A 26,583-nucleotide genomic window follows, 5' to 3' on the forward strand; every position below is an offset into this window, starting at 1 on the left:
TAATGAGTTTGCTCAGGGAGTTGCATCAGAAATTATTTTTGTATTAGTGGTAGGAATGACAAATAGTTCCTTTGTAATGTTGCACCAGTCAATACCTGTTTTTGCCTAAGGATGTATCCATACCAATTCTGGATAATCCAGCTTTGAAGTGGGTTAGGCAGTGCTGTTTCTTTTATTATTGCTTAGTTTGGGCTGTGACCTAGTCACACATGTCTTGAAAACTTAAACAGCACTGAAGGTACAGCCTAATTAAGTTCACAAATTCTAGACAGTGTACATGACACTTAAAATTTCCCTATTTTCTACAACTTATTCTAAACTATACAGTACATTTACTCAATATGTACATAAAAAAACTCATTTTTTCTTGCATGTGAAATGTCAAAATGGGCAACTACCAAAGTCAAAGAAATGTTAACATGGCAGCATCAACTTTAAAAAAAAATCTTTATTTTTATTCATTTATTTTTATGTGGTACTGAGGATCGAACTCAGGGCCTCACACCTGAGAGGCAAGTGCTCTACCACTGAGATACAGCCCCAGCCTAGCATCAACTTTTAAAGTCATTTAAAAAAATCATTATATTCTTCATAGAATTTTCAGACTTCAGTTTAAAGAAGGGGAAATATTAAGTACTATACAACCAAGACAGGCAAATCTCTTAGTTTTAAGGAGAAAATGACACATCTTGTTTTTGTCAACCTTTGCTGTCATATGAACATTTTCTGGGTCAAAAGGCATTTGCCATACAAACTTCACCAAACTCCTTTGTGGTGACACAGGAGTAGTTGGAACCTGAATATTTTTTTAACTTCCTCTACTGATAAAGGAGATAGAGATGGTGAGAGAGGGAGAGTAGCGAGGTAGATACACATTCTTGGAGGAGGAGAATCCTCTTAGTTAGCTTTGTTTTGCATCAGCGTCTGGGTGGAATTGGTTGGTCTGGCAGAACCCAGGACTGGCAGAGAACTCCTGAAGGCAGAAGGGGCAGTGAGTACCAAAATTATTCTTTCCTTTGAATCTGGCACTTTAGGTCATCACCGAATTTATTCACAACCACCACCCATTGAGGCAGGTACTGATATTATTTCCATTGCACATGCAGTAACATCAAACCCATCAAGGTCACCCAGCAAATAAGTGGCGGCACCAGAACTCAAAACTCCTCCTTGGCTCAGTTCAGCCCTGAGGTTGGATTCAGCGCGCTGTTCGCGGCCTTGGTGGGACAGTTCCCGGTACTGATGGCGCTGTCCAGCCCCGCTGGCCCGACGCCTTCCACACGCAAGAGAACGCGGTCCCGCAGGGCGATCGCTCCTAAAGCCCGTAGAATCGCCGCGCCCAGCCACGTCCCAGCGTGCGGGAGGGCCGAGTTGTCTCAGGACGGCCATCTGGAGCTGCTCCCCCGGTTCCCTCAGCTCCGCGCGCCGGGTTCAACTTGGAAGGGTCCACAGGAAGCGCCCAGCCCCTCTCCCCTTCCCTCTCCGCTCTCTGCCTCCCACTCCTGACCAAAGAGGCAGAGAGGCAGGGGCAGAGGCAGAGGCAGAAGGGTTAGGCAGCCTCACCTGTCCCAGAGTGACTGACGCTGCGGTCCTCCAACCAGGCATTGGCAGGAAGGTGGGGTCTCGATGAGACCGATTGCTTCTTTCCTCCAATCCCGGTGCAGCTACTTTCCGGCCATAGTCTCGGCACCCGGCGGAGAGCGACAGGTGGAAGCTGCGTTACCTCTGCGCCTCTTGTATCCTTGGCATTCGAGTTTTACCAAGCGCAGGGTTAGGTCTACTCCAAATTATATTAATTCTTGCGAGTCGTCACTTCAAGCCCTCATTTTAATCAGAAGTGGAAATTCCCCAGCCCTTTCCCGTCACCTCAGATGGAGGCGGGATGAATAGCACCCTCACCGGCCAATTGTACCACGCGACGTCCTGTGACAAAGTGACCGACACTTTATGGCGCCAATGGAGTTTCCCATTGTTAGGGGTCACTATGACTGACCACAAGGCTAACTAATCCACTTTAAGGTTGTGACGCTACAGTCAGAGAGGCTGGCCAATAGACACAGAAAAGGACCGGAAGTCGGCTCGTGAGGAGTGAGAGGCGGGTGTTCGCAACCGCCTAGGCCTGCGCGGGTCAACGCAGCTTGAGGGCCGCGAGCCAGCGAGCAGCGCGTGACGGGGAGCCTGAGCGACAGGTCACCTTGGCCAATGATCTGCAGCCGCCGGAAAGCTGCAGCCAGTGGCGGGTTGAGGGGGCGGGAGGCAGCAGGTTAGGCAGTGAGAAGTTAGTGGCGCTGCTGGGACGGGGGGAAGGAGACGCTTCTTCCTCCTGCTGCTCCTCTCCTTCCCGGGATCAGCGGCGGCGGTGGCCGCGAGTGACTCGGCAGCGTCTCCGGCTCCGCGTGCGAACCATGCTGACCGACGGCGGAGGCGGCGGCACCTCCTTTGAGGAGGACCTGGACTCTGTGGCTCCGCGATCCGCCCCAGCCGGGGCCTCGGAGCCGCCTCCGCCGGGAGGGGTCGGACTGGGGATCCGCACCGTGAGGCTCTTTGGGGAGGCCGGGCCCGCGCCGGGAGTCGGTGGCGGCGGCAGCGCTGCGGGCGGAGGGGACGCGGCGCTGGATTTCAAGTTGGCGGCTGCCGTGCTGAGGACCGGAGGTGGAGGTGGTGCCTCTGGCAGCGATGAGGACGAAGTGTCTGAGGTACGGCTCCAGGACCCCCGCCTCCCACACAGCGTGAGGCATGAATTCTCTTTGGGGCCACCCTCCGGTTTCCCGGGTGCAGCCGTTCTCTGACAGCGGTCGGTTCCCTGGCGGCGGTGGCAGCCATGCGGGCCTCGGGAGCTTTCGGCTTACTCTTCAGCTCGTGGCTGGAGCGGGACGGGTTCCCGTCAGCGTCCGTAAACCCACAATAGGGAGTCCTTTGGTCTCTGAGCTTCGCGCGGGAACAAGGACTCCTCAGGCTACCTCCCGCCCACCCCGCTTTGGAGATGGGGGAGGGCGGGGTCTTGCCGGAGTCCCTGCCCTTGGTACTGAGGGATACAGCTAACTAGCCCAAAGAGCATTTCTGCTGTTGGCCTCTCAAAGTTGAGGCGTACATTTATTTACCTTCTACCTTACGTATGCCTTGCCTGCGTATTTTAAGTGGAGCTCTTATTTTCTTTCTCTAGTTTGAGACAGGTATTAAGTAACTCTCAGCTTTTAACCCCGAAAAATCACGTGACTCTTGCTCCTGGGACGTTTTGTGAAGTTAGGCAGGAAAAGGAAGTTCCAGTGCATCTCTGAGCTTCGGAATAGCTGGATAGCTGAACTCTTGAGATTTTTTTAGGCTGGGAGAAGGTGAGGCACCCTATGGACACCTTTTCTTTTGCAGTAAGGGAAATAAGTGATCAATTCTTTCACTTCTTTTAACTCTTCCGTGTACATATTTTTAGGTCTAAGCAATCTAGGATTGTAGGTATCATCTTGTGGGCTCTAGGGAAAACAACACACGCGTGTGTGTGCGCGTGCTTGAGCGCACGGGCGCGCATGCACACACACACACACACAGAGTTTTCTATTGACAATGACTTGATATAGTACTGTCCTGTGATGACCATTGTTTATAGTGCTCAGAGTGTTTCTTCTGTTTCTGTTCTAAGTAGGTTTATCCCTTGTGACCAATTATTTTAACCTCTGGTCTTGGTGTTAAAGTACAGGAATTTCCCTGTGTGTACTAATGATCCTTGCTCTTGCATTTGAGAGGAATAAGGAGAAACTGTGGGTTGCAGAATACAATTAGTGCACTGTCTTATCATCCTAAATTTGAATAGGGCTTTCTTTAGATTAAAAATCTTAGTATAAAACTGACTCCAACATTTGCTTTGGGAAAAAAAATGCAGATTATAAAGGGAATAGTCTCTAGAATGTCTGTATCCCAATATAAGAGGAATAACTTCTAAGGCAAGGTGAAAAAGGATTTTATTTGAATAGGCAGTTAGCGGGGAGAGTCTCTGGAGTACCCGTTTTTTGGGCTTGTAGAAGGCTTTTATCCTTTTAGTGAAACTTGATGAGAGATGAACCCAGAGCTAGGCAAATGAGGTGGGGGCTCTATAGAATTTATTTTTCTTTAAAACTTATAAGAGAGAATCTGAAAGGTTCACTTTGACCTAAATGATCGAAAGAGAATCTCCTTGATTTTTCTGGACCATATTTACTTGATTGTCGTGGATAAGATGAAAGATCACTCATTTGCTTTTATATAGGTAGTATTTAAATTTCTTCATAGGTAGACTGCTAGTGAGTCTCCAAAGTCATAAATCTCTCTCTCCTCCACTCTATATAATTTCGTATGGAGTCACTATACCATGTGGTTAAAGCTGTGAGCACAATCCACACCTTTTGTGTTTTTTGAAGTTTATTGTAGAGGTTACCTGTCTGTGATTCCTACCCATTAGTAGAAGAACAACTTATTCTCCTATTTATTTATATTTTCTGTGCCACAAAAGGACTTTACCTAAGTGTATATAAGTGTATATATAGTGTATATATAGAACTCATTAGGATACTCCATAGAAGTTAGCCTGATCTAAGGTGATGTTCAGTGTATGTGTAGATTCTTAATCTGTGAAGAAAAAATATTTTGTTTTTGTGCCCTATATTCCCTCAAGTCATCTGGAGAAGACATTCCGGAATTACCTTGTCTCTGTTATTTAGTGTGGTAGGGTATAGTCTATGCTTTTTTTTTTTTAATATTTATTTTTTAGCTTTAGATGGACACAATATCTTTATTTTACTTTTATGTGGTGCTGAAGATCGAACCGAGTGCCTCATGCATGCCAGGTGAGCGCGCTCCTACTTGAGCCATATCCCTAGCCCTAGTATATGCTTTTGTGAGTGAAATTATTATTTTTGTAGTTATAGTTGGACAGCATGCTTCGTTTCATTTTTATGTGGTGCTAAGGATTGAACCTAGTGCCTCACACATGCTAGGCAAGTGCTCTGCCACCCAGCTACGGCCCCAGCCCCAGCCCCAGCCCCAGACCCAGATGAGCTGTTTTCTTCCATATTATTGCTTTTGAATTTCCAGTATGAAGAGATCATAAATAATGTTCTTCAAAAGAATACTCCCTAACTGGCATTTGATGAAAAATACTAAAATCCTTATTTTCATCTTTCTAAATATTTTAGAACTATGCTCCTAGACTTCCTAAAAAATAATGAATTGTGTGTGGTTTAATAGGGCAGGACATGGTGAGAAGTGAATAAAAATTTGTTGAAGTACTATACCTTTTGTGTACAGAGGCCTAGATATTCTAAGGACCTCTTTTTCTCTATTATTAGAGCTAATAGCTGGAAACAAACAAACAAGCTGCTTTCCCTCATTGGGCAAGTCAAAAGACCTTTTAGTTAGTTTGAGGAAGGGACTTAGGTCTATTAGTAATTTCTTTTTAATAAATATTAGATTTGTGCTATTTTAGGGAGTGCCATTATTTGTAACCATCCTCCCCTTATTGGTACTGGGAATTGAACTCAGAGGTGCTTAACCCCTGAACCACATCCCCAGCCCATTTTTATATTTTATTTAGTGATAGAGTCACCATGAATTGCTTAGGGCTTCACTAAGTTGCTGAAGCTGGCTTTGAATTTGTGATTTTTCTGTCTCAGCCTCCCAAGCTGCTGAGAGTAGAGGTGTATGAGACCATGCCTGACCATCCTTATTTTTTTTTAAACACTGGGGTAAATATCTCTTTTATATTTCTTTAGGCATATTGAATTTTTTTTTAAATTTTTTTAGTTGTAGATGGGCACAATACCTTCGTTTATTTTTATGTGGTGCTGAAAATTGAACCCAGTGTCTCACACGTGCTCTACCACTGAGCCACAACCCCAGGCCCTATATTGAGTGTATTCTTTAGCTAAGGCCTTGAATAGAAGAGTCTTATTGAAATATACCAGTGATTAATAGTAGATGTTGGGTTAAATTTTTTTTTTAAAAACCAGCTTTTATTTGGAATGGTACAGAGAAGATATGAGTATTGGCCCTGTGCAAGGATGACACACAAATTTGGGAAGTGTTCCATATTTTTCTGGCACTAAAAAATAATAAAAATAAAAAAAACAGTTTCTGTTACTTTCAGAATCATAATCTTTATATATTTTTAAGCAAGTTGAAAGAAAAATAGAAAGTTCCTAAAGAACAAACTTGGTGAGGTTTATAATTTTTGTTTTTTTTTGTCATAAGAATGTATGCATATGCTTTCATAGTTATATATATAAGTATGAAATCTCCTTTTAAAATTATTATAAAATTAATACACTCTGGTGAAAAGTTCAGTGTATATATAGTAGATATAACATGGAAAGTAAAAGTCCTTGCCTCCCCTCCCCATCAACTCTTTAACTCTCTCATTTTTTTTTTTTTTAAAGAGAGGAGAGAGAGAGAGAGAGAGAATTTTCAATATTTATTTTTTAGTTCTCGGCGGACACAACATCTTTGTTGGTATGTGGTGCTGAGGATCGAACCCGGGCCGCACGCATGCCAGGCGAGCGCGCTACCGCTTGAGTCACATCCCCAGCCCTTAACTCTCTCATTAAGACAACTAAAATAAAAATTTTCTTTCAATAAATTTTCTAGGCCTGTGTGTGTGTGTGTGTGTGTGTGTGTGTGTGTGTGTGTGTGTGTGTGTGTATACATTCACTTTTGGGGGAGTACTTGGTATATGCCTAATGGCATTTTACCATTAAGCTACATCCCCAGCCCTTTTAATTTTTTCCAGTTTTGAGGCAGGGTCTTGTGAAGTTGCTGAGACTGGCTTTAAACTTGCAGTTTATCTGCTTTAGCTTCCTGAATCTCCAGGATTACAGACATGTGCCACTGCTTCCAGTTTCTACCTTCACTTTAAACATAAATTAGAAAAGATAGCTTTATACTTCATTGAAATTTCCTCTTTTCTTTTTTTTTTTTTTGAAGAGGAAAAGTTAAGCCAACACTCAAGGTTTCAGCAGTCTCAATCCATAGATGGCCAGCTCTGTAGCTCTGGGCCCAAGGCGAGGCAGAGCACCATGGTGGAAGGGTGTGGCAGAGGAATTTTTTTTTCTTGAGGCATGTATCAGAAATTGAATACATCTCCAAAATTATAGGACAAACCTTATAGAGATTTTTATTTTTCTCTGACAATTTACCACAAGGCCCTGAGTTCAATCCCTAGCACCACAAACCACAACAATAACAACAAAACACCACAGGCCAGCATAGAAATCCCATCCTGATTTTTCTCCAGTAGTAAGTCATCTGGGTCATTTCCTTTAGAGTTACTTAAAATCTATAATGTAGAGTAGAATTTCTCAACAGCAACATATTGACATTTTGGGCCAGATAATTCTTTGTTTTGAGGGGGTTTCCTATGCTTTCTGGTCTCTATCCACTAGATGCCAGTAAAATCCACCTAATTGTGATAGCCCAAAATTCTTTAAACATTGCCGTGTCTCCTGAGAGCAAAATCACCCTTGTTGAGAACCATTAGTTTAGAGGCCATTTTGGCAGGGATGGCAATTTTGTCCTGTATATTCTATATTCAAACTTTAGGTAAATAAGATGAGTCACTGTTTTTAATAGCATCTCAGAGCTTATAATCTGAACAAAGGAGAAATAGAAAGAAGCTACTGAAAAGTTTCCAGTGAAATTAGCATGTACTGCTGTAAATCTTCTATGGCAAATTTATCATTTTGGGGGCTGGAGTTGTCGCTCAATGGTGGAGCGCTTTCCTAGCATGTGTGAAGCACTGGGCTCAATCCTCAGTACCATTTAAAAATAAATAAATAAAATAAAAACATTGTGTCCATCTATAACTAAAAAAATTTTTTTAAATTACCATTTTGAGTAATTATGACTTAAGATATATTATTTTCAAGTTCAGTTATTTTCCATGAAAATGAACTTAAAAAAAAACCTTTTATGAAGATTTTAAGTTTGTTAAAGTGGAAAGGGTTTATTCTACAAAGTATCATCACTAGAAATACATTCATTATCAGAAAGTAGAATTTTGAAATTTTAGTAGGCAAAGTTTGAAGACATTGAAAATACTTACTGAATAAAAAATTACATGTTGTTACTGTAACAATTTGTTATATAATGCAAGAATATCAGCTTTGCACAAGCTTCATTCTGTAAAGCCTTAAGGCTTTAGTATAAACTGATGAGTTGATGATTCTGGTTATATGAATTAGGAATAATGGGTCAATGCGGAGTTGAGTAGTGTGGGTGGAGGAAAACCTTATTGTGAAATTTGGAGTGTCAGGTTTTTTGTTTTATTTTTATTGAGTACATTTTGAATAGGTGGTTACAATCATACAGCTTATAAACAAAAGTAATATAAGGGCAGATAAGTGACGTTTTGGTTCCACCCCTACTCCCACCTATCCTGCACTTTATACTCCAGTCATGTATTCTTTTAGAATTTTTTAATGAAAATACAGTTTTATTTTGTGATTCTGGGGACTGAGCCCAAGTCATCAGACGTGCTAGGCAAGGAAGGTATCTACTGCTGTGCTACACTCCCAGCCCCACAAGTATATATTTTTCCTGTTGTCACATAAAAGGTAACACATTATTCATGTGAGATTTTAAAAAAATTATATTCGTAGATGGACAGCATGCTTTTGTTTCATTTTTATATTGTGCAAAGTATCAAACCCAGTGCCTCATATGTGATAGGCAAGTCCTCTGCCACTGAGCTGCAGCTTCAGCCCCCATGTGAGATTTTTTTTAAATGACAAATTTGAGAGCGATTTAAACTAAAAAAAAAGGTTGGGGGTGTGAGAGCCCTAGATTCTATCCCTAACACTCACTTCAAAAAAGAAAAAAAGTTTTTAAGAGATAAATCATATTACGCATCCAGCACAGAGATGAGTTTAAGCAATTCTCTTTTTTAAAATATATATTTTTTTAGTTGTCAGTGGATCTTTACTTATGTTGTACTGAGAATCAGAACCCAGTGTTTCACACATGCTAGGTAAGTGCCCTACCACTGAGCAACCCCAACCCTAATTACATTCTCTCTCTCTTTTTTTTTTTTTTTTTTGTTGTGCTGGGGATTGAACCCAGGACCTTATACATGTAAGGCAAGCATTTTACCAAATGAACTATATCCCAGCTCAAGCATATTCTCTTTTGAGCCTGTCTGGTAGTAGTGGTAGTAGAGTGATGATGGACTAGATGACCTCTGTAAATCAATCTGGTATTTCTGATTCATTGATAGGTAAGATAATATTTCTTTAAAGAAAAGGCAGTTTTTAAAAGTATTGAAATGTTGACCTGGAGTTGGCAAATGAAGAGAAAATAAATGCCCCGCCTACCTTTTTTTTTTTTTTAACCATGGATTGAAACTAGGGGCGCTTAACCACTGAGCCACATCCCCAGTTCTTTTATGTTTTGTTTTGAGACAGGGTCTTGCCAAGTTGCTTACAACCTCACTAAGTTGCTGAGGCTGGCTTTGAACTCCCAATTCTTCTGCCTCAGCTGACAAACTGCTGGGATTACAGGTGTGTGCCACCATGCCTAGCTATTTACCTTCTCTTAGAACCAGGGTTGTAAGAAATATAATTGAACTGATTTAGTATGTCTTTCTTTTTGAATCTTGTTGATCATATTTCCGTCTCCTTTTGCTTATTTGTAGAGTCATGGAATCTTGGTGATAATCCTCTCATCTCATTTTAGGTAACTGCTAGAATTTATTGAGTGCTTATTATTAATAGTTTTGTACTAGATACTTTGTTATTTTGCTTTTTTTTCTAATTATATATCTTAGTTGTAGGTGGACACAATACCTTTATTTATTTATTTATTTGTGGTGCTGAGGATTGAACCCAGGGCCTCACACATGCTAGGTGAGCACTCTACCAATGAGCCACAACCCCAGCCCATTTTTGCTTGTTTTAACACTCCTTTGAGGTATCATTTACATAGATGAATAAAGGTAGGCTCAGAGAAATGACATAATGAATCAAAAATTAACAAAGTATTGAGGGCTGGGTTGTGGCTCAGTGAACAGCAATCATTGGGCTAAGTGATTTGTCTAGGATCATTACACAGCTTAAGGTGTAGCAGGACTAGAAAAGAGAGGTAATCTGATTCCCATTCTAGTTATCCTATCTGCTAGATTGTCTTGCCATTTCTTCTGATGCATTGTACCAATGAATTTAATTGCTCAAGCAATGGCTATCTTAAACTAGCATTATAATCCATAGTTGGCTTTGTTGGAAAAGTTTTTTAGTTTTGTTTTTTGGTGATACTGGGGTTTGAACCCAGGGTCACTCTGACACTATGCTACAGATCTTTTTATTTTGAGACAGGGTCTTGCTAAGTTGGTAAGGCTGTCCTCAAACTTGCAATCCTCCTGCCTCAGCCTTTGGTGCAGCTGGGATTACAGGTGTGTGCCTCCACACCAAGTTTGAAAAGTTTTGCATAGATCAGTTTATTAGGGAGGTGTGCCTTTGAGTACCATTGAGTATTAGAAGGAAGTAATTTTGGAATTAAATTACTTGAAAAGTGTGGGCTTTCATTATTAATTTTAAAAGGATTAAGAAATAATTAAAACCATTGATAATATAAAGACATGCCCAGCTTTGCATCTTAGAAACATTGGCTTTACAATATTGTTATATTTTAATTATTTTGTAAAAATTAAAATATGTGTGCTATTCTGTTACTAATTAACAATAGCTCTTGGTTCCTATAAATGAAGATCCATTGCCTTAAGGCAACTGATTAACTGGATTTTATCACTGCCAAGTTTACCTAAACCAGAAAGAATTGAAACATTGTATATAAATTTCTTTTTATTTGCTGAACTGAATTTGGCAACTGTTTGTCAAAGAGTACATTTTGCTCTTGTCCATGCTATTCACATGGTCTGTGCTCACAGTTACCTCCTTACTGAATAGATGCTGTTTTCAATAGTAGAAAGGGTGCTTTTTAAAATGTAGACATCCCTCTATATTCTAATGATTTGGTTCACTTTCATTAGTACACAATTGATGATCCCTTAGGACCAAAGATTTGAACAATAGAGTAGTTTATGAAGTTGCCAGGGTGCATTTGATGTGTTTAATAGTTTGTAATGAGAACAGTTGGACTGAGAATAAAGTTTGTATTTTTAAATTATGATAAAATAACCATAATATAAAAATTTACCATTTTATCTTAAAAAAGTGTGTTTAGTTATAGATGGACACAATACCTTTATTTTTATGTTGTGCTGATTGGACCCAGTAACTCCCATGGGTGAGGCAAGTACTCTAATACTGAGCTACAATCCCCGCTTTTATCATTTTATCTTTTTGTTTTTAAATTGTGCTTAAAAAATACATATACATATATATGTATCTATATTTAGATGTATATCTATGGTGTGTATATATTTGTACATATACATATATAATGGTGTATATATATATCTATACATATAGAGTATATGTATACCACATATATATAGTATATATGTATACCATATATGAATACACACATCATTTTAACCACTTTTTTTTTTTAAAGAGTGAGAGAGGAGAGAGAGAGAGAGAGAATTTTTAATATTTATTTTTTTTTAGTTCTTGATGGACACAACATCTTTGTTGGTATGTGGTGCTGAGGATTGAACCCGGGCCGCACGCATGCCAGACGAGCGCGCTACCGCCTGAGCCATATTCCCAGCCCCCATTTTAACCACTTTTAAGAGTATAGTTCATTATAGTTCATTGGCATTAAATACGATGACATTATTGTGTGATATCACCAGCAGCCAACAACTCCAGAACTTATTCAACTTAGATTCAGTACCCATTAAACAATAATCTCCCATTTTCCCCACCTGCCAACTCCTGGCAATCATCATTTTTGTCTTGTTGGATTTGACTCTTTGACTATCTTATTTACCTCATGATTGGAATCATGCAGTATTTATCCTGTGACTGGCTTTATTGACTTAGCATAATATCTTCAAAGTTCATCCAGAAGTAGCATGTATCAGAATTTTATTCCATTTTTAAGCTAAATAAAAAAATAATATTCTGTTGTGTGTGTATAAATATTTTATTTGTTGATGAATACTTGGATGGCTTCTACCTTTTGGCTATTGTAAATAATACTGCTATGAATAGGTCTATAAATTTTTTTTTGAGATTTTGCATTTCATTCTTTTTAGTATATAACCAGAAGTGGAATTGTTGGATTGAATGATAATTCTATTTTTAATTTTTTTGAGGAACTGCCATATTGTCTTCCATAGCAGCTATACTATTTTACATTCCTATCAGCAGTGCTCAGGGATTCCAATTTCTTCACATTTTAGCCAATATTTATTTTTCTGTTTTTTGTTGTTTTGGTAATAGCCGTCCTAATGGGTAGGACGTGGTATCTTATTATGGTTTTGATTTGCATTTCTCATGATTTGTAGTGTTAAGTATCTTTATGTGCTTTTATTGGCCATTTATCTGTCTTTGGAGAAATGTCCACTCAAGTCTTCTGCAGTTTAAAAAATTAATTTTTAAATTATTTTTAGATATACATGACAGTAGAGTGTATTTTAACATATATACATGGAGTATAATTTCCCATTCTTGTGGTTGTACATGATGTGGAGTTACACTGGTCATGTATTCATATGTGAACATAGGAAAGTTATTTCCAATTCATTCTACTGTCTTGTCTGTCCCTGTCTTCTATCCCTTCCCTTCATTCCCCTTTGTCTAATTCAATGAAATTCTATTCTTTCCTGCCCCGCCTTTGCACATTTTTAAAACGGGTTGTTTCATTATTTAGTTGTAGGAATTCCTTAAATATTCTGCATCTTTTTAAAATATATTTAGTTTTAGGTGGACACAATATCCTTATTTTACATTTATGTGATGCTGAGGATTGAATCCAGTGCCTCGTGCATGCTAGGAGAGCGCTCTACTACTGAGCCACAACCCCATCCCTAGTATTCTGCATCTTAACTATATCCTGCATATTAACTTCTTGATAGATACATGATTTGCAAATATTTGCTCTCATTCTATGGGTTGTCTTTTTACTCTGAGGATGTACCCTTTCATGAACAAAAGTTTTAATTTTAGTGAAGTCTAATTTGTCTATTTTTTATTATCGATATCTGTGTTTTTGGTATCACATCAAGGAAGTCATTGCCAAATCCATTATGAAGATCTTCTCTGATGTTTTCTTCTAAGAGGTTTATAATTTTAGCTTTTAAATGTATACCTTTGATTCTTTTGAGTTAATTTTTTTATATGTGTAAGTTAGGGATCCAATTTCATGCTTTTGTGTGTGTATATATCCAATTTTTCAAATGCCATTTGTTGAAGACAAATGGTAGTGGCAGTTTTTTAAAAAATCAGTTAACTAAAGCTGGATGTGAAGGCATATGCCTGTAATCCCGACTACTTTGGAGGCTGAGACAAGAAGATGGCCAGTGTGAGGACAGCCTGGACAACTTAACCGGACCCTGTCTCAAAAAAAGGGCAGGGAGCTGGAGGTGCAGCTCAGCGATAGAGCACTCTGGATTTAATTTCTTACTAGAAATTAAATCAGTTGACCATATATAGGAGGGTTTATTTTTGGGCTCTCTGATCTATTCCATTGGTCTGCATATTAGTCTTTAAACTGATACCACACTATTTTTTGGTTTCTTTAGTTTTATAATAAAATTTGAAACCAGGAAGTGTTCTTCAACTTGTTCTTTTTCAAGATTGTTTTGGCTATTCAGGGTCTCTTAAATTCCATATGAATTTTATGATGGTTCTTTCTACTTTTGAAAAAAAATGCCGTTGGCACTTAATAAGTATTGCATAGATCAATTTAAAGGAGAACATTTTTGTTTTTTAAAGACAGAGAGGGAGAACTGAGAGAGAGATTTTTTTTTAATATTTATTTTTTAGTTTTAGGCGGACACAGCATCTTTGTTTGTATGTGGTGCTGAGGATTGAACCTGGGCCGCATGTATGCTAGGCAAGCGTGCTACCTCTTGAGCCACATCCCCAGCCCAAGGAGAACATTTTTTAATACAAATCTTCTGTGTTTCATCACAGTTGATATTAACAAATCAAATGGCTTGAGCTTGACAAGGATTAAAAAGCATTTATAACAGAAACACAGTTGGAGCTCTATTGATGTTCTCCCTGTAGATATTGAACCCAAATAACATGAAATGATTACTTTGGAGTTATGATCCTTTATTTTTCATGTTTTCTCCTTATATTGACTAATTTGTGGTTGATCAGGATATTTCATATATTGATTAAATGCTAGAAAGAATATTTTTTAATCCTATATAATTAAAAATGTTTTACTTTTGGAAAAACTATTCTAATATGACATTAAACCTACATAAATATGTAGTGTTTTCTTTAATGATGTAGATTGAGAAGGTGTTGGCATTTTACAAAATCCCATGTTAGTTGATTATACAGAGTTTTATACTTTTTTTTTTTTTTTTTTTTGGTACCAGGGATTGAACCCAGGGTGCTTAACCATTGAGCCACATCCCTATCCCTTTTTTATGTTTTATTTAGAGCAGGCTCGCTAGTAACTTAGCACCTTGTCCAGTTGCTGAGGCTGGCTTTGAATTCAAAATCCTCTAGCCTCAGCTTCCCAAGCCACAAGTGTTATACTTTTCAGCTCTTATTAGCCTCTAATTGTGTTTTTTCTTTAAATGTTTTCTTCTGCTACATCTCTACCTTTTTCTTCTTTTAAAAATTGCACAATTGTTAAATTTAGTAATGTGAAACAAACTTTCTTTATCAAAGAACAAACACGAAGAGGGACAGTAGTCCAAATTATATTGGATACATTCATATTTTCTCTGTTTATATTTTGATATATTTTCTTTTTTTTTTTTTTTTTTTTTTTTTTTTAAAGAGAGAGTGAGAGAGAGGGGGGCACAGAGAGAGAGAGAGAGAGAATTTTAACATTTATTTATTTTTTCTTAATTCTCGGCGGACACAACATCATTGTTGGTATGCGGTGCTGCTGGGGATCGAACCCGGGCCGCACGCATGCTAGGCGAGCGTGCTACCGCTTGAGCCACATCCCCAGCCCCATTTTGATATATTTTCAAACTTACTGGAAAGTTGCAAGAATAGTGTAAGGAACTTTTGTCATATATCCTTTACCAAGATTCATCAATTGTGTTCATTTTGCCTTATTGTCTTTTCGTAAATTATTTTCTAAACTGTTTGAAAGAAGGTTGTAGATACTACGCCTCTATACCCCTAAATACTTCAGTGTATACCCCTAAGATCAAAGATGTTCTTTCAATAACCACAGTGCATTTATCAAAATGTGCAACAACAATTGTCTGAAATAGTTTTCAACTTCTCAGTTTTAAAAATTGAAATGTCTTACATATCATAGAATTTATTCTGTAGTGTGCAATGCATTGGTTTTAAATATATTTATAAAGTTTTGTGGCCATCGTCACTATCTACTTAAAATATTTTTATCACTCCAAAATTAGTAGACATTTCTCATTCTCTTTCTTTAGCCCCTGGTAATCATTAACTACTCTATGGAATTGCCTAGTCTGGGCAAATAAACAGAATAATATTATATGCGGTCTTTCTGTCTTTATGGATTTGCCTAATCTTATATAAAAACAGTTGGCAGGTGTAATCCTAGTGGCTGAGGAGCAGGATCAAAGCCAGCTTCAGCAATTTAGTGAGTCCCTAAGGAACTCAGTGAGACAGTCTCAAAATAAGATATAAAAAAGAATGGGCTGGGGTTGTGGCTCAGCAGTAGTGTACTTGCTTGGTATGTGTGAGGCACTGGGTTTGATTCTCAGAACCACATATAAATAAATAAAGATCTATCAACAACTAAGAAAGATATAAAAAAGAGCTGGGGATGTGGCTCAGTGGTTAAGTGCTCCTGAGTTCCATACTTGGTACCAAAAAATAAATAAATATAAAAAATAAAATAACAGGGGTTGGGGATGTGGCTCCAGCGGTAGCGCCCTCGCCTGGCATGCGTGCGGCCCGGGTTCGATCCTCAGCACCACATACAAACAAAGATGTTGTGTCCGCAGAGACTAAAAAAAAATATTAAAAATAAATAAATAAATAAATAAATAAAATAACAGAATAGTATAATGTGTGGTATTTTGTGTCTCTTTTCTTTTACTTAGCGTAATGTTTGTACTTATATCAGTACTAAATTGGAATAATTATTCATTTTGTGGATATACCATATTGTTTTCATCAGTTGATGATATTTGGGTTAATTCCATGCTTGGCTGTTATAATTAATGTTATGAACCTTCAAGTACTAGTTTTAGCATTTGCATATCTTCTCAATTCCCTTGGATATGTACTTAGGAGTGGAATTGCTCTGTCATAGGGCAACTTCACATTTAACTTTCTAAGGAACTGCCAAGTTGGTTTTTTTACAGCATCTGCAATGTGAGTTTTGTATCTTTAGCTCCTATATTAGTCTTTGATCTATTTTGAGTTAATTTTTATGTGAGTTGTGACATAGATATCCAGTCATTCCAGCACCATTTGCTGAAAAGACTTAAAAAATTTTTCCTCAGTGAATTGTCTTGGTATCCTTGTCAAAAATGAATTGATTCTGAGTTAATTTTTGGACTGTCTGCTGTATTCCAATGATCTATATGTCATCTTATACTAGTTCCACATTACAACTGAGTTTTGAAGATGGGAGTCTTAAGTCCTCTTGATTTTTTTTTTTTTTTTTTTTTTTGCACATGGACACAATGCCTTTATTTTGTTTCTTTATTTTTATGTGGTACTGAAGTTTGAACCCAATGCCTCACACATGCTAGGCAAGCGCTCTACCACTGAGCCAGAACCCCAATCCTTTGTTGTTGTTTTTTTTTTTTAAGATTGTTTTGGTTATTCTGGTTATTGAATATGTTCATGTTTTCTTGATCTGGTCTTCAGAAGAGATGTAATAGTATTTAAATGCTTGAGAGCTGGATGCAGTGGCACATTCCTATAATCCCAGTGGCTCAGGAGGCTGAGGCAGGAGGATCGTGAGTTCAAAGCTAGCCTCTGCAAAAATGAGAACTTAAGCAGCTCCGTGAGACCCTGTCTCTAAATAAAATACAAAATAGGGTTGGGATGTGGCCCAGTAGTCGATTGCCCCTGAGTTCAATCCCTGATACAACCCCCCCTCACCAAAACAAACAAACAAATAAAATATTGGAGAATCTGTGGTCACGTTCAAAAGATTCCTTCCCCTCCATCAGTAACATTCTAGTTCATGAAATTTCTGCTTCTGTGTATGCTAAAGTGGATGGGGAAAATTCATGTGATTTAAACTTGTGGTTTGCCAAGCTGCCAGAAAAGCAAGTTATTACATTATCAGTGTTTAGTTTTTTTGTGCATCCTCTGCACCCCCTGCTGCCTGCCCCTGCCAAGCCTGGGTATGGCTATTTGAAAGGAGATAAAATAAAAAGAACTCCTGCTCTTTGATGGTTGTTTTGGATAGTTATAGTCTGAGTGCATCTAATGTGGAATGATTGTCTCCAAGAAAAATATGGACAGAATTTCTTTTTCCGGGATAATGAGGGGATTCACGGAATAAAATATAAAGCATGGTAATTAAGAGTTTTTGCATCTGGTATCTTCTAATAACTGTCTACAAGGTATAAATTCAATATTTAAGTAACATACAATTTGCTTGGCACCCAAGTCACTCTTATCACTTGTGGGATTAAATGAGAAAAATAAATCTTGAATGTCACTACTCAAATGATCTTAATTATGTTACATTACCAGTTATTTTGACTCTATGATGAACAACAGAAGTCTGTACTATATTTTAGTACTTCTTTACTTAGTACTTGACTGATAGGTTAACAAAGAAAAGTTTATATATATTTTTTTAGTTTGAAGCTCTGATTATTTAAGGTTATGACTAAACTGATGAATTTGACCTATTACTATCCCCCCAATAGATTTGAAGGAATAAGAGAACACAGTATTATAGGTACTTACTATTGTATGTTATCTCCTTGTTAACAATTTGTTGAAATTATTCACCCATTCTCTACAGAAGAAAATCTGTTTTGTTTGAGGGTGGGACCTATTTATGAACTTACATCTTGCACAATAGAATTGTGTCTTTGAGAGTTAAGAGTCTTTGGTAGTCTGTTTAAGTATTCTGGTTGGCATTTTAGAGTGGATTTACTCATTCACAGTTATTTATTTGGGCCTACTATTTCTTATTTTTCTTCTTCTTCTCCTTTTTTTTTTTTTTCTTTTTTCTTCTCATACTGGGGATTGAACCCAGGGGAGCTTTCCCACTGAGCTAGCCCTTTTTATTTTTTATTTTGAGACAGGGTCTCACTGAGTTGCTTAGGTCCTTGCTGAATTGCTGAGGTTGCTTCAAACTTGGTAATCTTCCTGCCTCAGCCTCCAGAGTTATATGGATTATAGGTATGTACCACTGTGCCCAGCTACAGCTACTGTTTATTAAAGCACTATACTAGATTTGGAATTATAAGGATGAAAAAAATATGTTTCTTAACATAAGTCTTTTCAGCAATGTGTGAAAAACAGGGTTAATTATTTAAATTATGTTTGTCCTTTCAGATATTAAATTATAGTTTGAGTGTTCCAGGCATTGTGTACTTTAATTGCATTATCTCATTTAATTTTCTCATGGTACCAGATGAGGTGGCATACTGCTATAATCCCAGTGACCTATGAGGCTGAGGCACGAGAACTGGTAAATTTGAGGCCAGTCTCAGAAGCTTGGTGAAGCCCCAAGAGCTTAATGAGACCCTGTCTCAAAATAAATAAAAAAGGCTGGAGATGTGGTTCAGTGGGAATGTGCCTTGGGTTCAATCCCCACTACCCCAAAACAAAACAAACCTTTTTTTTTTTCATGGTTTTATGATAGTCCAAGTTACCAAATTCAGTATATGGATACATTATCCCATATTAGTAGGATGATTCTGTCAACTTGATTTTTTTCCAAATATTTATTTTTTAGTTTTTTTTTCTTTTTAGGTGGACACAATATCTTTATTTTTTATTTCTATGTGGTGTTGAGGATCAAACCCAGTGCCTCACGCATGGCGAGCGCGATACCGCTTGAGCCACATCCCCAGCCCTTGTTTTTTATTTTTATTTTTTTAAGTTTTTATTTTTTTAGATGAGGATCTCATCAAGTTGCCCAGGCTGACCTGGAACTCAGGATCATCCTGCCTTGGATTTCTGAGTAGCTGGGATTTCAGGCAAACTATCCCACCATATTCAGTTTGGTTGGATGATCTTTATAAAGGTTAATGTTAAGAGTGTCTTATTTTAGGCACTGGACTTTAAGTGGCAGGCTTAACAGGGCAGGGATTTAAAATAAAAGCATAGATAGTCTATCAATATAAGATTGTCTTGTGCTTATATTTCAACAAAACCACAACTGCTACTTTATTATGTTCTGTAAATTCTCTAGGCATGTCCTGCTGCAGGGCCTTTGACATTTGCAGTTCCCTTTGTCAGGAATTTTTAAATTTTGAGTTATCCATGTAACTTTCCTCTGCCTTCTTTTAGCTTTTAAGAGGCTTTCCAACTACCTATTGTATGTATTTTCCATAAATGTCTCAGGCTTGTCAATTTTAAAACTGGATTCTTCATTTCCCCTTCCTCTTCTATCCCCGCATGTCAAAGTCAAAGTCTTCAGAGACTGCATCTGCTGCTGGGTTTGATCCTCAGCACCACATAAAACAAGAAAGAAATAAAATAAAGGTATTGTCCAACTACAACTAAAAACAAACAAACCACAGTTTAAAAAATGTCCTTAGCCTTGATTGCCAGGTACTTTATTTCTTGTGACTGATTTGGTGGGGGGAGTATTGGGGATTGAACCCAAGGGTGTTCTACCACTTAGCCATATACCCATCTCTTTTTATTTTTTAGTTTGAGACGGTATCTTGCTAAATTGCTCAGGCTGTCCTCAAATTGTGGTCCTCCTGCTTAACCTCCTGAGTAGCTGGGATTATAGCCGCTTGCCTGGTTCTTTGTGACTTTTCTAATAAATATTTGAGCAGTATTCTTTTCTTTTTTTCCTTTTAAACCTGTTGTAGCCCAAGTATTTTTGTTGAACGTGAACTGGTTAGTAAGTAGATGTAGCTGTGAGAAATTTCTGAATAAAAGCATTATATGACTCTTTAAGAACCCTGATAGGGGCTGGGGCTATGGCTCAGTGACTGTAGCACACTTGCCTGGCATGTGTAAGGCACTTGGTTTGATTCTCAGCACCACATATAAATAAATAAAAATAAATAAAAGTCTATCAACAATTAAAAAATATTTTAAAAAGAGAACCCTGACAGATGAGTTAGTGGGCCTAATAATCTATTACTTTTAATTTAAAGTTTTTTTTTCTGACATTACTATTGTTGTTAATCCATGACCTTAGGATAGCTATAGATTCTCTGCTTACTTTATTGGTTAATATTTTTGGTTTAGTTGTTTAGAAGATTCACTAAAGGTAGTTTGGTATGGTGAAAGGTTGTGCTTTGGAGTCTGAAACACATGGCTTTAAATCCCTGCATGTTTATGAGATCTTAGGCAAGTTACTTAATTTTTCTGAGTTTCAGTTAATTAAGATGAAAATAATTTAATATACTTTATGGAATAGTTAAGATGATTGAATGTATGGAAAACAGATACACATGAAGTGTTTATTAATGGTAGCCTATTTTTAAAAAATTTTCATTTTTTAGTTGTAGATGGACACAATATTTTTATTTATTTATATGTGGTGTTGAGGTTTGAACCCAGTGCCTCCCACATGGTAGGCAAGTGCTTTACCACTGAGCTGCAAACCAGCCCCTATAGCCTACTTTTTTTTTCCTTAAAGAAAATAGTCATAGTAATTTTGAAAGATCTTTATCTCATCTTTAAATAGAGATTTTAGAAGACAATAGATTCTGTATTCAAATTCTACTTTAGAAATGGAGTTTTTGTGGTAGAACAAAGTGGAGTTAGTTTTCTTGTGCTTTGACTTACAATTAGAAGAAGCATAATAATTCTCTCTTATCATATATAAAGCTAAACAATTTCAGAAATCCCAACATAACATTTGTGTGTGTGGGTTTTGTTGTTTTTAAGTCAGAATGGTACTACTGGGGAGTGGGGGAAGGCCATGATAGAGGGGCTAAGAGTGCCCTATAGGCAGGTTCTTATAGTCTCTGGATAGCTCTTAGAAGAGAGGAGACCCTCTTTGAAAGGCTCCATTCTTGAAGTTTTAAGCATGCTCCATGCTGACCATGCAGGGCTCAGGGGCCAGCTTCTATGTCTTGCAGTCCCCACCTCCCCACCACTACTGTGGGTAATCTTTATCTTTCTTAGCTCCTTCTATAATTCTGACTCTGCCGCCACAACCTCCTTTGACTTCTATTAAGAGATCATTATGGTTCAGTTGTATGAACAAAAATCAGTGAGGAGTCATCCAGAGGTATGTGGTATCTGTTAAGGCTGAAATTTAATTTCTTGTAATACTTTTTGTTGGTTGGTTTTATAATGATACAGCACTCCTCTCTTTCACAGAGACACTGTAGACATTCTTACGGGAGATTTTTAATCTGTCACTGGAAACTTATCTTGATGTCCTTGCCCATGGTACTAGAATTTGTATTGCTTTCCTTGCTTAGTTGGGGCCCCAGGCTCCTTGCTTCTGGGGCTACTGGCACTTCTACTTTAAGCTGTACTGGCCCAAGGCCCAAGGCTTCATACCACTTTCCCCAAAGTAGTTTACTCATCTTCATATTCTTTTGCCATTTCCTTCCTGTCTGGGAAAAAATAGTACCTTTCTTCTCCAGCCCTGTAGTAGTGCGGTCCTCTTGGTTGTCTGCAGATCCTCCAACTGACTGATTGTTGCCATCTCTCCTCTACCCAGCAGTGTACCAAGTTCCTTTTTTTTTTTTTTTAACATTTCTAGTTGTAGATGGACACAATACCTTTATTTTGTTTATTTAGGTTTTTTTTCTTTTATAATTATAGAATATAGAATTCTTTTTTATGTAGAGCTGGGGATCGAACTGAGTGCCTCACGCTCTAGGCAAGCACTGTACCACTGAGCCACAACTCCAGCCCTCCCCTGTGTTTTTGGAGAAAAAGGATTTGTGGATCTGAAATTCAGAATACAGTTTTCCTTGTAGAATGAAACTTGAAAAGCTTTTATGTTAATGAATACATCCTGTTCATTGCAGTATTTTACAATGATGTTTCTGATGATTTTTTGTGATTTTTCATATGTATGTATTATATATGAATTACCTCTTGGAACACTGGCCTGTCCTTCTTACTGTTTTGAATACAAATTAATAGTAAATCACCAGCACTCTAAAATTGGTGTAAGGCACTGATTCTGACTTAAAGTAAAGAGCTTCTTTTGAATGGACAATCAATGGTAAGACATACTGGCCTATTCAAATATAAACTAGATAAGAAAGAATAAGAAAATTAGCAGGGACATATTTTTTACATATTTTAAAAGGTTACTTTCCCATTAAAATTTCTTAAGGTAATTTCATTTTTGAAAGGTTTGTGAGGAGAGAGGTAGTGTGCAACAAAGATTTAGTCATTTCTTAAAAACTTTTTAGTAGCTCCAGTTGGAATCTGCAGTGCTGGACATTAAACACAGGGCTTTGCACATGATAGGCAAGTGATTTACTACCTAGCTAATTGTGATGGTTATTCTTAAAGACTTCTGCAAATGAAGTTTGTGGATACTATTTTCAGGTTCCTAACTCAAAATAGAAGTTTGTTGAATATGTAAAGAGTTTCATAATCCATTTGTCTATTAAAAGAGAATCTATGAAAAGCAATGTTTTTTTGACATGTTTGAGAGATAGGTGTGATGTTCTTTGTTGGTTCTTTGTATGATATAACCACATGACCTGAGAATCATATTTTGTGATAGAATTTTTTTTTAGTAACTTATTTTCTCTGTCAGCTAGCAATTACCATTTCTAGAAGAGAAGGTGACATTTGGTTATTGATTCAAGTAACACAAGATTTTATTTTCCTGTTATAAGACTTAAACCATATTGGTATTATTGAAGTTTTAAATTGTTCTCAAGTGGAATTAAAGCTTGATCAAATCATAGCTAGATTAATAAATGATTTTTTTAACTGAATTTTGGCCAGGGTGACAGATGTTTTTTTTTTAGGTGATCCTAACTGGTACTGTTTAATTTCCCACTGTTGCCATCCAGTGGTCACTTCTGAAATGTCAAATGGGATAAAAATGGGGCGAAATAGTTTTCTCCTCTACCCTTCTTCCCCCTTGTGTTTCTTTAGTTGAAACTAAAACAAAAATAGAAACCCTCCTTCTATAAAAAAGGAGGGGAAGAGAAAGACTTTTGAGGAGGAAGATAAACTTTTTGGCAGATGGCATTTCAGGAGAGATAATCTGCAAGGGAAAATAGGTAGTTTTGGGTGGAACATAATTTCTTTCCACTCTTTTTCCTTTACCTTTTATTCTTATACCTAATCAAGGTAGGAGGAACAATTCTGCAATGTTTAGAACTTGAAATACACTCTCTTGCTATTGGCAAAAACGGTATTGCTATAGGTGAATATATTTATTAACTACTGAATATAGCTGGTGGAGAGACCGGAGCTATTAGGCATTAAGCACATTGCTATGATCCTTTAGCTGTATATAAAAAAACTGAGGTTTTTATACTCATTTGTATTATGAAGATTAATTAGATATACCGTTTGTTTTTAGCTTGTTTATTACATAGATAATAAGACTTTTTTTGGTACTGCATCAGCAAGATTCTTTTTTTTTTTTTAAAGAGAGAGAGATAATTTTTTTTAAAAGAGAGGGTGAAAGAGAGAGATAGATATATTTTTTAATTTTCAGCGGACACAACATCTTTGTTTGTATGTGGTGCTGAGGATCGAACCCGGGCCGCACACATGCCAGGCGAGCACGCTACCGATTTAGCCACATCCCCAGTCCTTAATATTTATTTTTTAGTTTTTTGGTGGACACAACATCTTTATTTTATTTTTATGTGGTGCTGAGGAACGAACCCAGCGCCCCGCACATGCCAGGTGAGCGCCCTACTGCTTGAGCCACATCCCCAGCCCCTCAGCAAGATTTTTAAAAATGTTTTTATTAGTGCATTATAGTTATGCTTAATAGTGGGTTTTTAAAAAATATTTTTATTAGTTATGATGGACCTTTATTATTTACTTAATTGCTTACATGTGGTGCTGAGAATCGAGCCCAGTGCCTCACACATGCTAGGCTGGAACGCACAACCCCAGCCCCTGGGTTTGTTTTGACATAGTCATACATGCATGGAATAAAATTTGTTCTATTTCAGTCCCCACTGCCTTTTCTTTTCCTCTCTTCCCCTATTCCCTTTCCTCTACTCTGTTGATCTTCCATTTATTTATTTTCATTTTTTAAAAATTGATACTTTATAGATATACATAAAGGTGAAATTCAGTGTGATATATTCATACATGTATATAATTTGGTCAGTTTCATTCTGCATTTTTTCCCTCTTCTGTCCCTCCTGCCTTCCCCTCAATCTCCTTTGTCTATTCCACTGATATTTCCTCTATTTTTAAGGGTTCCACCCCTTGCCCCTTTTATTCCCTTACTTTGCTCTAGTGTCTGCATATGAGAGAAGATACTGGATCCCTGAATCTGGCTTATTTCACCAGCATGATGTTTTTCAATTCCATTCATTTACTAGCAAACTTCATAATTTCATTCTTTATGGCTGAGTAAAACTATAATGTGTATACATCACATTTTTGTTAATTAATTTATTTTTTTTTTGTGCTGTTGGGAATTGATCCCAGGGCCTCATGCATGCTAGCCAAGCACTCTATCATTGAGCCACATCCCCAGCCCTTAATTGTTGACAGGTACCTCAGCTGGTTCCATAACTTGGCTATTGTGAATTGTGCTGCTATAAACATTGATGTGCCTGTATCATTATAGTATGCTGATTTCAGTTCTGGAAAATGCTGTGTGATAGCTGGGTAATACGGAGGGTCATACGGTGTTTTTTTTTTTTTTTTTTTTTAAGGAATCTCCATACTGCTTTTTAAAATGGTTATACTAATTTGTACCCCCCCAAACAATGTATGAGTATACCTTTTACCCCATATACTTGCTAGTATTTATTATTATTTGTATTCTTGATGATTGACATTCTAATTGGAGTGAGGTAAAGTATCAATGTAGTTTTTTTCTTAAATATTTATTTTTTTAGTTGGACACAATACCTTTATTTTTTTAATTTATTTATTTTTATATGGTACTGAGGATCAAACCCAGGGCCTTGAACATGCTTGGCATGAGTTCTACCACTGAGCCACAACCCCAGCCCCTCAATATAGTTTTTTTTTTTTAATACTTTTTAGTTGTTGATGTACCTTTATTTTTTATTTATTTATATGTGGTGCTGAGGATTGAACCCAGTGCCTCACACATGGTAGGCAAGCACTCTGCCACTGAGCCACAATCCCTCTCATTGCCAGAGGTATTAAACATTTTCTCGTGTACATTTGTATTTCTTCTTTTTAAAAGTGTCTGTTTAGTTTTTTTGCCCATTTATTAATTGGTTGTATGTTTTTGTGGTATTAAGTTTTTTAAGTTCTTAGTATATTCTGGATATTAATCCTTTCAGAGGAGCAGCTGACAAAGATCTCCCATTCTGTAGACTCTCCATGCTATCAATCTTTTCCTCTCCTGTGCAGTAGCTTTTTAATTTGGTGTCGTCCCACTTATTGATTTTTTTTTTCTTTTATTTCTTGAGCTTTTGGGGTCTTGTTAAGAAATTGGTGCCTATGCCAGTATGTTGGGAGTGTTGACCTATGTTTTCTTCTAGCAGTTGCAAATTCCTAGGCCTTTGATACACTTAAAAAATTTTTTTTCTATTTTTATAGATGTCAACAACACCTCTATTTTATTTATTTATTTATTTATGTGGTGCTGAAGATTGAACCTAGTGCCTTCACACATGCTGGGCAAATGCTCTACCACTGAGCCACAACTTCAGCCCCTTTAATACACTTTGTTTTGACTTTTGTGTAGGATGAGAGATGGGGATCTAGTTTCAGTCATCTATATATGGATGCCCAGTTTTCTTAGCACCATTTGTTAAAAAGACCATCTTTTCTCCCACATATTTTTGGCAGTTTTGTCAAGTATCAGATGACAGTAGCTATATGTGTCTTCTATTTTATTGGTCTCTGTGTCTATTTTGATGCCAATATCAAGCTGTTTTTGTTATTCTAACTCTGTAGTATATAATCTGAGATTCTTTTTTTTTTTTTAAAGAGAGAGTGGGGGGGGGAGAGAGAGAGAGAGAGAGAGAGAGAGAGAATTTTTTTTTTTTAACATTTATTTTTTGGTTCTCGGCGGACACAACATTTTTGTTGGTATGTGGTGCTGGGGATCGAACCCGGGCCGCACGCATGCCAGGTGAGCAGCTACTGCTTGAGCCACATCCCCAGCCCAATCTGAGATTGTTTATTGGAAAACGGTCAGCATCATTGTTCTTGCTCAGGATTTCTTTGGCTATTCTGGGTCTTTTATTCTTTCAAATGAATTTTA

At 37.5% G+C, this 26,583-nt stretch overlaps 1 protein-coding gene and 1 non-coding gene across 5 annotated transcripts in view; both read left to right on the forward strand.

Annotated features, from left to right (window-relative positions):
• The first annotated feature begins 2,248 nt into the window (after positions 1 to 2,248).
• Positions 2,249 to 26,583, forward strand: part of Ankhd1 (ankyrin repeat and KH domain containing 1) — a 124,019-nt gene continuing 99,684 nt past the window's right edge. For 2 of the 4 annotated variants that reach the window (XM_078046339.1, XM_078046341.1), the window contains exon 1: positions 2,253 to 2,696. In XM_078046339.1, coding sequence (XP_077902465.1) covers positions 2,406 to 2,696 — 291 coding nt within the window. In that variant the 5' untranslated portion in view covers positions 2,253 to 2,405. Of the gene's footprint in view, positions 2,697 to 26,583 lie in introns of all 4 variants that reach the window. The other 2 variants (XM_005327292.4, XM_078046344.1) reach the window with 2 other exon arrangements.
• On the forward strand, positions 5,957 to 6,061 carry LOC120885927 (U6 spliceosomal RNA). Its single transcript, XR_005728726.1, has one exon. It is a non-coding gene; the product is annotated as a U6 spliceosomal RNA (small nuclear RNA).

This window comes from Ictidomys tridecemlineatus, chromosome 1 (genome assembly GCF_052094955.1).
Source record: "Ictidomys tridecemlineatus isolate mIctTri1 chromosome 1, mIctTri1.hap1, whole genome shotgun sequence".
In the NCBI taxonomy this organism is placed as follows: Eukaryota; Metazoa; Chordata; class Mammalia; order Rodentia; family Sciuridae; genus Ictidomys; species Ictidomys tridecemlineatus.